At 35.6% G+C, this 12677-nt stretch overlaps 1 protein-coding gene across 1 annotated transcript; it reads left to right on the top strand.

Moving 5' to 3' along the window:
- The first annotated feature begins 258 nt into the window (after window positions 1-258).
- Window positions 259-3796, top strand: LOC114387053 (phosphoglycerate kinase, cytosolic-like). The gene is made up of 6 exons (XM_028347160.1): window positions 259-884; window positions 1688-1765; window positions 1892-2152; window positions 2440-2757; window positions 2925-3083; window positions 3381-3796. The coding sequence occupies exons 1-6, from the start codon at window positions 459-461 to the stop codon at window positions 3588-3590; spliced, it is 1452 nt and encodes a 483-aa protein (XP_028202961.1). The 5' UTR covers window positions 259-458; the 3' UTR covers window positions 3591-3796.
- The last annotated feature ends 8881 nt before the right edge of the window (window positions 3797-12677 follow it).

Genomic DNA, 12677 nt, shown 5'->3' on the forward strand with positions numbered 1-12677 from the left:
AAAATAAATCAAATTGATCAAAACTACTATCAAATGCATAAATCACCTTACACGAGATTATTCTAGCTTAAGTAAAAGTTAGAGTTCAAGTCATGATATATAACTACATTAAACACTTAATTTTTTTTTTACCATGATAGTCTCAAAAGGCTTGAATAGGATTACCTTCCTATTTTTTTTTTTTAAAAAAACCAAAACTCACAATTTGATAGATAAATTTATATATTGCAAGAGAAAGTTTGGGCGTATAGGTGGTGAAATACATGAGTGAAAAGCAAGGAAGATCTTGAACCTCTCCTGAACGATAAGAGAAATCCAAAATCCTCTCACCACACCCAATCGTTCCCGCGTTGTCCTCCACGTCCTCATCCTTTCATCACCTCTCTCTTCCACCAAACAATAAAAACCTCCAAACCAACTCCAGTTAACTCCATACACACTCTCTCTCTCTCTCTACAATGGCCTCAGCCGCAGCCCCCACAACTTTCTCTCTCCTCCACTCCACCACCCCGGCCTCCTCCTCCTCCGCCACCTCCGCCTCCCCCTCGCGCGTGCAGCTCTCCTCCTCCCTCCGCTCGCGCCCGCTCGCGCGCCGCCTTGGCTTCGCCGCAGCGGACCCGCTGCTCGCGGCGAATGTCGCAGCGCGCGTCGCAGCGGTGAGAGGAGGAAAGGGCGCGAGGGGGGTGGTGTCGATGGCGAAGAAGAGCGTGGGGGAGCTGAGCGCGGCGGACCTGAAGGGGAAGAAGGTCTTCGTCAGGGCCGACCTCAACGTCCCGCTCGACGACAACCAGAACATCACCGACGACACCAGAATTCGCGCCGCCATTCCCACCATCAAACACCTAATCCAAAACGGCGCCAAAGTTATTCTCTCCAGCCACTTGGTATGTCTTTCACACTTTTCTGCATTCTCATTCTTATCTCTAGCATTGGCCTCGTAATAATGCACGAGGAATGCTAGCAACACTATCTTTGACACTCACTTTCTAATGCTCTATCTGATTGGTTGAAATTTGTTGGAAATCACCAATTTTGGTGGGTCCTACTTCTAGATTATGCATTAGCTTCTCGAGAGTTCTATACAAATTGGTACAAGAATTTTACTTGTTAGTGAGTTCATAACTTCAGTCCGGAATCAACTTGTATCTGAGTATCTGTTCAAAATTTGTAACATAATTAGTATTTTAGATCATATTGTATATTGGGGTCTTCGCGACCTCAATTGCAGCCGCATTTGCCCTCAATTTCCATCTATATCAATAACTGTGATGAAACCGCGACTACAATTTATTTACTTCAGAGTTTTTTTTTATATATATATTTTGAAAGGGGAAAAATTCTTTTTTTTTTTTTTAAGCAACTTGGTTTGTAGATTAAGCAACTTAATTTATTTTCTTCGCTTAGATTAAGGTTTTGGGTCTGTGTCTATGAAGGTGGTTACTTTGGAGGGATCAATCAGGGGCAACAAGGGTGCTGCTATATGTAGAACAATCCAATTTCTTATTTTAGTTGTGAGATTTGTAGTCAAATGTAGTAATGTTTGGACAGTTGGAACAATTTAGTTTTGTTATAGTTTTGGCAATGTAGCGATAGGCTCTCTTGATGTGGATGTAAGAGTAGATTTGCATTAACTATTATGGTTTGAACTTGTAAGCTGAATTTTTGCAACTTATGATGAAATTTCCAGGGGAGGCCGAAGGGTGTCACTCCCAAATACAGCTTGGCACCTCTTGTGCCCCGGCTTTCTGAGCTCATTGGTATCCAGGTATGTTTATGTGTTGATCATCAATGAATATGTAGGAAGAGAGACATTTTGAGTGTTGTGATTTTTGGTGGTTAATTACTATGTCCTTGACTTGTCTTTATGTGTTTTAATATGGATAACTTGCAGGTTGTCAAGGCTGAAGACAGTATTGGTCCAGAAGTAGAAAAGTTGGTGGCTTCTCTTCCAGATGGAGGTGTTCTTCTTCTAGAAAATGTGAGGTTTTACAAGGAGGAAGAAAAGAATGATCCCGAGCATGCAAAAAAGCTTGCCTCTCTGGCAGATCTGTTTGTGAATGATGCATTTGGTACTGCTCACAGGGCACATGCATCAACAGAGGGTGTTACTAAATACCTGAAGCCATCTGTTGCTGGTTTTCTTTTGCAAAAGGTGTGTTTATCTCTTCTCTTCTCTTTTACTACATTGTTATCATCAGCTAACTCAAAAGTTCTGCAAACTATCTCGATAAGGCTCCTGAACTTCATTATTATCACTTTTATTGCAAGTCATCCTATAATATTAACAAGTTTGATCACTTGGTGGGAAATAAAAGTTCATGTCAAATGTCAATTACTCTTCAAGGAAATGCCATTTTTCATTTTTTAAGGAAATTATATGCATATTTGATCAATCAATATCATAATAACTATTTTTCACATGCATTTTTCATGTTTTAGGAACTTGATTACCTTGTTGGGGCGGTATCAAGCCCCAAAAGGCCATTTGCTGCCATTGTTGGTGGTTCCAAGGTCTCATCTAAAATTGGAGTGATTGAGTCACTTTTGGAAAAAGTTGACATTCTTCTTCTTGGTGGAGGAATGATCTTCACATTTTACAAGGCACAAGGTCTTTCAGTGGGTTCATCCCTTGTAGAAGAAGATAAGTTGGATCTTGCTACATCACTACTTGCAAAAGCCAAGGAAAAGGGGGTGTCTCTCTTGTTACCAAGTGATGTGGTGATTGCAGACAAATTTGCCCCCGATGCAAACAGCAAGGTTTGTTTTCTAAGCTCCTTTAGATATGATATTGGTCTGAAGCCATGGTCGGTTGAATGAACCACTTGAAATGCTAATGATATGGAAGGCAATCCTTTGTAATATAAGTTTTCATTCATTCTGAAACATTTACAGTAATAACTTAGATTCTGCATTTACCATTTCAGGTCGTGCCAGCATCTGCCATCCCTGATGGCTGGATGGGATTGGATATTGGTCCAGATTCTGTTAAATCATTCAGTGAAGCATTGGATACTACCCAAACCATCATATGGAATGGACCAATGGGAGTGTTTGAGTTTGACAAGTTTGCTGTTGGTACAGAGGTATGTATGCAAGAACACCCACATATGGAATTCAGTTCAAGTTTCATGTTAAACCACGTTGACAGTCAATATAAAAAAATGTCCACTCTAAAGCAATGCATACTCAGAAATATGCAGTAAGAGTTAACCTTCCTAATGTCAATTGTGCATCTTGTAAACTATATGCTTGTTCATTTATACACGTGTCAGATGAGGGATGATTCAAATTTCATCCGCAGTTACTACAGCATATTCTATTCTGTTTGACTGATAAACGTGTGTGCTGTACATAATTTGCATTTTGTGCTCTTCTTTCAGGCTATTGCAAAGAAGCTGGCTGATCTCAGTGGAAAGGGGGTGACCACAATTATCGGAGGAGGAGATTCTGTTGCAGCTGTGGAGAAAGTAGGAGTTGCTAGTGTCATGAGCCACATATCTACTGGTGGTGGTGCCAGTTTGGAGTTATTGGAAGGCAAAGAGCTTCCAGGAGTCCTTGCTCTCGATGAAGCCGTCCCAGTTGCCGTGTAAGACAATTTTCAGCTTGGAAAATTTTTCCATCCTCAGATTTCGGTGTTGTCAATCTTGTAAAAGAGCATATGTTGTAGGACCCTTCGGAGTCTGTTAGTGTAAATTTTATCATGCTTGAGTTATTATTGGCTTCACACATAAATTGCGTGTAACTGTAAACCCTGGCTGAGAGCCATAAATTCGAATAAATCTTTTAGTTGCTGCCAGAAGCTTTTTGCACTTTGCTTTTATATTATGTCAACTCCTGATTCTTGAATATGAACCTATGAACCAAGTTTAGCCTTTGGAGTTGGCACTGGTTGTATCCAATGACATGACTTACAATTTGTCAATAAACGTGGACACCAATGAATTCTCGTGAATCTAGACCTTTTAGTGGAAGAGTTCAGACTAAAAAGGCATTGAATGATTGAAAAAGAAGTGGATCCCATGAGTTCTAGAAGAAAATAAAAACCGAGCTGCATAAATCTTTGGCTGGCATTCATGTCACAGCCTTGAACGATTGTTCTCTTACTTTGATATTCTGTAGAAGATCCTAAGCCACAAAATTAAGAAGCATCCTATCTTTTTCAAACCATGGGCCTGCCACACATAATTGGAACCACGAAAAGAGAAGCACACTTCTCACTATAAAAACCGTCCAGTAACATCTAATGGCATTTTGTGGCATTTGGTACATGGAAACAACTATGCCTTTCCTGATTCATATTTTTAGGATAAATTTTATTCTTTTTTTTTTTGTGGCTACATTGTTCTTTTGTTCATTTACTATATGACATGCGTGGCATCATTTTCTGTCACTATTTAGGAAGTTTTTAGTTTTATTTGCTTTACACCATCTTCAGGCGGTCCAAGCTGTAGCTCAATATTCTTCTCTTCTGCACCTGTTGTGAGGCTTCCATTTCTTCGTCAGAATTGCACGCCTACCCTCTTTTGTGGTTGAGGAATTGGGATTCGTAAACCTCCCAGCTGGGTTGTTTAAAATTAATGTTGCAATTTGCAAATAAACAAGACAACCTCAAACAGGGATACATTTTAAACAGTGAAAACTTTCAAATCTTCTTTGGACTAACTCCTCTCCAGCTTTGGTGTGATCCTCTCCGCCAGAATGAGGATGCACACCCACAACAAATACTCAAATGTTTAAGTTAGAATTGTTACTAATCAATGTAATTACAGAAATGATGTTTGTACAATAAATTATATAATGTTCTGTTGTAACAATAGTTTATGTGGCAAATAAAAAAAATTACTGGCTGAGTCGCGGACAATGTCGCTTTCTTTAAGACGTTTCGTGGCACTGCCAAAAAATATGCAAGCAGACTATCAACCACAAAGTCCCCAAGATAAAATAGCCCAGATCACTGTATAAGATTTCCACTGCATTGAGGGAACCTTTTCTAGAATTACACCTTCTTGTATGACTTGAAAAGTCACTCTAAAGTCACCCAAAAATATGACTTGAAAAGTCACTCTAACAGCCAACCGAAAATATGACTTAAAAAGTCACTCTTATAGCCAATAAAAAAATATGACTTAAAAAGTCACTATTATAGCCAACCGAAATTTTAGAGCGACAGAAAGAAAGAGGGAGAAATTTGCCGGAAATGCATCGGCTGAAATATGGGAGGGAGAAAGAAAAGTTGAGGAAATGCTTCTCAACTGGGGCAAGGAAAAAAAGAAGAAATGAGCTCTCAATATATAGGGAGTGAAACGCTCTTCAAGTGTTTATCCTGAGCGATGTGGGACTTGAAACTTTTTTTTTTTCAAACTTTCATCCACATTCTCCTTTGTTCTAACAATTATTAGATGTGAAACGTCTTAAAATTGTTGTAACAATAGCTTATGGCAAACCAAAAAAATTACTGGCTGAGTCGCGGACGATGTCGCTTTCTTTAAGACGTTTCGTAGCACTGCCAAAATATGCAAGCAAACTATCAACCACGAAGTCCCCAGGATAAAATAGCCCAGATCACTGTATAAGATTTCCACTGCACTGAGGGAACCTTTTCTAGAATTACACCTTCTTGTATGACTTGAAAAGTCACTCTAAAGCCACCCAAAAATATGACTTGAAAAGTCACTCTAACAGCCAACCGAAAATATGACTTGAAAAGTCACTCTAATAGCCAACCGAAAAGTATGACTTTAAAAGTCACTATTATAGTCAACCGAAAATATGACTTAAAAAGTCACTCTTATAGTCAACCAAAAAATATGACTTAAAAAGTCACTATTATAGCCAACCGAAATTTTAGAGCGACAGAAAGAAAGAGGGAGAAATTTGTCGGAAATGCATCGGCTGAAATATGGGAGGGAGAAAGAAAAGTTGAGGAAATGCTTCTCAACTGGGGCAAGGAAAAAAAGAAGAAAGGAGCTCTCTATATATAGGGAGTGAAACACTATTCAAGTGTTTATCCTGAGTGATGTGGGACTTGAAGCCTTTTTTTTTCTCTTTTTTTTTCAAACTTTCATCCACATTCTCCTTTGTTCTAACATGTTCTTACAACAAATTATATAATAAAATGTACCACTAAGAGAGAGAAAGAGACAAAGAATAAAGAGAAAAATTTGAAATTTAAAATTTATTAAATAATAGGATATAAAGAAATAAGCATAAAACATAATATTGTACAAATTATTATATGTGGATCATATATCATGTAATTATGCACACTTGGAGGGTGAATGTGTATAAGTGTGTGGGTGGGTGCATCTGCATGTACATGTGTGTGGGTGTGGGTAATGGTGTGTGAGAATGTGGGGGTATCCGAGCGTGTGCATGTGAGGATGTGTGTGTAGTCCTTGCTTTGTGATGTCCTTTTTTCTCTTTTCATACTATTGTGTGGGTTTTAGACTTTTAGCCATTCATGGGTGTGCCATCATGATAATATGGATTCTTCTATAATTGATATTAAGGGCATGAAGTGTGATTGTTATTAAAAATCAGATTAGTCGGTTGAATCGATTTGATTGGAAACTGATTCTTACACTGGTCTGAACTAGTAATTAGATAAAAAATGCATGTTAACCGGTTTCGCCCACATTGACTCAATCGGTTTTCAATAAAATCGGTGACCCGATCAACCCGTGACCCGGATTGGTTGAACAAATTTTCTCTTTTTTTCTCCTTCCAGAAACAGGATTCTCTCTCCAACATTTTTAAATTTGTTGCACTTTCCAATGAGGTGGACTACATAAGAGTAGTTGACACAGATTAACGTTGTCCAAGGTCCAATCTCACACGTCATGCAGGTTTTAAATTACTAGCAACATTGAGCAAATTTGTTTAATATATTAAAATTTGAAAAAGTTAACTTTTTACACAGTGGTCATTTGAATACACGCTTCTCAAGTACGACAGCTTCTAGCATGGGAGAATAGACAATGTTACCCACAATGTGAGAGGTTTCTCCAGCCGTTGAGATATATGCTTTTTAAAAGGAGCGATTGTGGTTTCAAAGGGAAACCTATTAAGATAGTTTGCTTTTGATTTTTTTTAAAAGAGGTAAAGTTCACGTGGTAAGAAGATAATTCTAGTGTGAGTGTTAGAGAAAATTGTTGCTTCACATTCATTTTTCACATACCCCGACCTCGATTTCTTGTTTGTTCTTATGTTAGGCACATTTCTCATTGTCGAAAACCATTATCGATAGTGTTGGACAAGTGGTCTCAATAACTTAAAAGGGGAGTGAATTAAGTTTTTAAAATTTTCTTACTAACAAACTTTAACCCCCTTTTAAATGATATATGATATACTCAGAATACAGAAGAAGAAGAAGCAATCAATTTAATAATGTTCTTTTAACTGTGCAAGACAAAGTAATCTACAATAAAATAATTGAGATAAAGGAAGAAAAAAATACAAACTCGTTTTATCCTGGTTCGGTCACTTCCCGTGCTTACGTCCAGTTCTCAAGCAACCCATTTGAGATTTTCCACTAACTTTGTAAACTCTTTACAACTTCTGAATACACCTTAGGATCCTTCTCCCTTGTGGTCAGGATTCTCACAAGTCAAAAGATAAACAGTCTCTTGATCACAACAATATTTTTAGAATGTACAGAAGAATTTCTCTCTTTTAGAGATGATAATACAAATTGAAGATCTTAGAAGAATACTCAATTGATTTGCAAGTGTTTGGCCAATAGTTGTTTTGAGAGTATTTGACAATTAAGTTCCCTTTTAAAATCTCCCTCTTACTTTTCGAAGTCAGACACACATATATATAGGCCCATTGTGCCTTCTCAAAATGGTTTGAAGAGATGTGTCTTTTCAAAAAACTTTTCTTACAAAGTTATATTTCTGAAGAGTCATGACTTTTCAAAGTTTTTTTTTTGAAATCTCTTCACTGGTAATCGATTACAGGATTCTGGTAATCGATTACACAAATCAAAATTCAAACAATTTTGTGCTGTTAGTAAAAAATATCTTCACAAACTCTTTGGTAATCGATTACTAGTTCAAAAATATCTTTTTGAACTGATTTAGTCTTTGATAAAAGAGTGTTTGATACTAAAGATGTTGAGGCCAAACTAAAGCAATCAAATTTGAGGTTCTTTAAACAAATTTACTAAGTTCTTATCTTAGATTTACTTGATCTTGTTCTTTTGAGTTGATTCAATATTGAAGCAATCTCTGTTTTCTTAACCTTGAATGTTTTTTGAAGCAATCTTGTTTATACTTTGCCATCATCAAAAACACGTATTCATACATTTACAGATAGCAATTTTTTTTCTCTGCAAGAGCTAAAGATGTGGTGTTTGTTATTACAAAAGGATCTACCCAGTTTGAGTTTGATTTGTTTTTTTGTTGCTACCATTTTTTGTTGGCAACCTTGCCGATAGCGATTAGTTCAATAGACTGACTCGTTATATACAAGTCTTGTGACTATCGATTGTTGTGGATCTAAATATAGGCATTGAGTAATAGGTTGTCCAACCAAAGGCGAACATAGTTTGTTCCCATTTTGGTGTTGTCTGCAGTTGTAATGTGAGTGGTGGTGAAACCCTAATTCACTTAATTGTATATCGTGTTTCCATTTTTTACGATTTTATGGTGTTAGTGGATAATGTTGAATTTTTTTTTTATTTTGGTAGATATCATCATGAATGAAGTGGATGGAGAAGATGACATGTGTAGATATCAAACCCAAAGGATCAATTGTGTTCCCAAACAATTAATTTTTTAAAACTAAGCAATTAAGGTTAAATTAAATGAAAGATAGTTGTGGTCAATTGCTCAATTTGATAAATAAGAATCAAAGATAGAAGAACTGATGTGAAAATAATTATAATAAGTAGCTTAGGATTGTAATTTCACACTTACCCCAATTTCCTTCAATTCTAATTCTAACAAAACCCCAAATATTGTCAATTACTGTATTTTAAAATCCAATTATCAACATTTGGTCATGGTTTAATAATGCTCTTTGTCGTAATCAATACTCAATTGATCATAGAAATATTGTATTAGGTCAAAGGATTAAGTTTAAAACAAGGGTGATCAATTAATTAATCTATCAAAATTTCTCATAACCAGTTTGATAATGCAAGTTATGTAGAAGCAATATCTTCCTAGGTCAATTAATTACACAAAAATGGTCACCATCATGCAATAGATTAAGATTCGAAGTTATCAATTCCAAATTAACAATAAATAATAAAGAAGGGATTTAATTAACTGGAAAACATCAAGGGTTTCATTAAAATTAGAAGAGGGGTACAAGAGTATGGCTACATTAGAATCTCATATTAGGGAGACTAGTCTCTTATGACCATAACAAAACTAGAAATCCCAATAAAGAACTCAAACATAAAAAAGAGAAGGAGAATTGGCTAGAATTCGTCCTAATTGTGATCTTTGTGCTCCTTTGCAGCTGAGAGACTCCCTCATGATCCTCTTCTCTCTCAAAACTCTCAAGAATGTCAATAAAACAAGACACCAAAAAGAGAGGTCTCATTCCATATTTATAATACTCTGTGGAGTTTCTTTTTCTATTTTTCTTTAATGACATAATATTATCAATTAGGATTTAAATCTGGTAGGTGATCCCTGTAATTTTTAAGTGACAAGTGACGCAGGCAAACCACAGAAGTAACAAATTATCGCGATTATACAAAATTTTATGGCTATGATCTCCTTATTAGCTCCAAAAGTTCATGATATTTAGCTATTTTTTCTCATGAAATCTCTTAAGTACCCGTCTTTCAAAAATTTACTTCAAACCATGAGTTTTGACAAATAAAACATATCAAAATGCATGAATTTGCCATGAAAACACACATCAAAATACAATCAAATTCGGGTTTATCAACATGGGTGAAAATGAAGATGATTTCATCATTAATGGCATTTTAGACATCTACAACATTGATATGTGGAACATTAAGGTTGATGAAGTTAAAAGGCTAGAATTTGCATATCTTGAGACTGCATATACTTATTTTATTGTGGGTATTCAAGAGTTAAATAGTTTTCTATTGGCAAGAGCCATTTTATTAGGAATTGCCATGGGGAAACCATGCAATAGACTTTCCATTGCTTGCATAAATGTATTACATGTGATTACGGTTTGAATCTAGAAAATAGAAAGTGGTAGCCAACAAATAAGATTAGGTGTGACTGTAAAGCGTTGTTTTGTGTTCAAGTGCATATTTATACAACTCGATGGTATGTGTTAGTATTTAATCCTTATCATAATCATAACTTGTTGACTGAAGAGTTATGTGCATTGCTTCTAGCTCATAAGAAAATGATTGCAAATGATATAATGCAAATCCAAAATTATAGAAAAGTTGGGATTAACACTTCTATGGTGCATTGCTAACAATTGTGGTAGTTATGATTAGATGGGTTTTGTGATAAAAGATATGCATAATCAACATGGTAGACAAAGACGCGAACATAAAACTAATGTAAGTGGTGCTTTAAAATATTTTTGAAGGATTTGTCTTCAAAAGACCTATTGATGTTTGTAGCTTATACTATTGATGATGAAAAAAAAGGCTCAAATGCCTATTTTGGTGTGACAGTGAAAGCCAGATGAATTATAATTTTTTTAGTGATGTGTTAGTGTTTGATGCCACATATAAGAAGAACAAGTACTTGTGTCCTTTATTTTGTCTTCTTTGGTGTTAATCATAATAATTAGACGATTATTTTTGCAACGGAACTTGTCACAAATGAGATTGAAGAAACCTATATTTGATTGATACAAAAATTTAGTGAAGCAATGAAAAGAAAAAGTCTTTCTTCAGTTATAACAGATGGTGATGTTGCCATGAAGAATGTGATAAGAAGAGCTTGTAGGGATTGTCTTACCATAAGATTGAGACTCCAAGCCAAAGGTATTGATTGCCCATATTTGTGTGTTCTTTGCGAAAGAGACCTTGAGAGTTGTTTTCATGTGTTTTATGGGTGCGACTGTAGTCAACAATGCTAGAGGAAAGTCCAGTTGTGACACTATATTAACTCTGCTTTGGATAGTTGTCACAATTTTAAGCAACTATGTTTTTTGTATTGCTTAATATTAATATTGAGGAGTATGCCAGAGTTGTCATGCTCAAGTGGAGTACTTGGTTTTCCAAAAAGGCAAAATATTAGCAAAACTAAAACTTTGATGTTGATCAAGTAGTTGATAGAGATGTGCAAATGCTCACGAAATGGAAGCTTGCTAAAGTAGTGTCAGATTTAGACCGAAATCATAACCAACCTCATAGTGTGGTGACTTGGGAAGCTTTAGAGTTGGATGCTTATAAATGCAATGTGGATGCAACATTTTGGAGTCAAGGTAACTCAATTGGTTGGGGGATATGTATTAGAGATCATAAAGGTAAATTTGTGCCAACAAAGACTATATTTTCCGTTGTTGGTTTTGATCTTATCTAGGGTGAAGCTTTGGGCCTTCTACATGCTTTATCGTGGGTAGTACAATTAAGCCTCCCTTCCGTCATCTTTGAAATGGATTGCAAATCTATAGTAGATCGTGTGCTCACTGAAGTTGCTAATGTATTTGAGGTGGGCTTTATTCTAATTGAGTGTAAGACTTTGCTTCTCTCCTAGTGCAACTTTAAGGTCAAGTTTCTTAGGCAACAAGTGAATATGGTGGTTCATGTGTTAGCAAGGACATCCATTGACTATGCTAGTCCCACTTTGTTTAATTCTATGCCTACTTGTATTTATCATTTTATTATCAATGATACGAGTTAAGTTTGTCTTCTTTAAAAAAGAAGATATTTCTTAAACAATATCAATTTACCATTGTATCAAGTCTCTAATTACATACACTAACTAATGAAAAATTCTAGGGTGAACCTTCAAATAGGTGGTTCACCAAGGAATCACTATTTTTTTATTAGTTAAAACACAATTGTATCCTTATTTTGGACCATTGGATATAAAAGAAATAATTGAAAAATGTAGATTAAAAAGTAGCAATTGAATATTTGTTAACTAATAAAAAAAGATACTAGATATTTGTTTGGTTAAAAAATATTAAAATTATAATATATTATGAAAATACTATTTTAACCTACCTTAAAAACAATAGTTTTGGTGCCTAGTGTGAAGGTGTTTGCACCGGTGGTTTGTGGCCTGTGCAGTTGTGCTTGATAAAGTAATGGAATTTGATGTGTGGGAGAGTAGTGTTTTGGTTCATAAATTCTATATTCCCTCCATGGTGTTGTTAGACATCAATAGAGAGTTGAATTGCACCATGAAAGTTAAAATTGGATTGAATGACAAAGTTAGTGGTTGGAGATTTAGGATTTCCAATTTGTAGGATCATTGAATGTGGTGGTTTGAAAACCATTTTTGTCGAAGAAAGCTTGAAAACAATGGCGAGTTTGGAAAAATGGGAAACAAAGAACAATTTCTTTGTGAAATATCAATAGTTACACTAGAAAGGGGATTGAATAGTGTATTAATCAAAGATAATAACTTTTTGGAAATAATGACTTTTATCAACAATATAATAAGACAAATGTAACAATGTCTTCTACTGAGTTCAAAACAAAGTTTTGATGAAAAACAAAATTTGATCATCCAGTAATAATAAAATAGGATTTTCATAAAGGTTTTTCGAGT

The sequence above is a fragment of the Glycine soja genome, chromosome 15, assembly GCF_004193775.1.
Source record: "Glycine soja cultivar W05 chromosome 15, ASM419377v2, whole genome shotgun sequence".
Lineage (NCBI taxonomy): Eukaryota > Viridiplantae > Streptophyta > Magnoliopsida > Fabales > Fabaceae > Glycine > Glycine soja.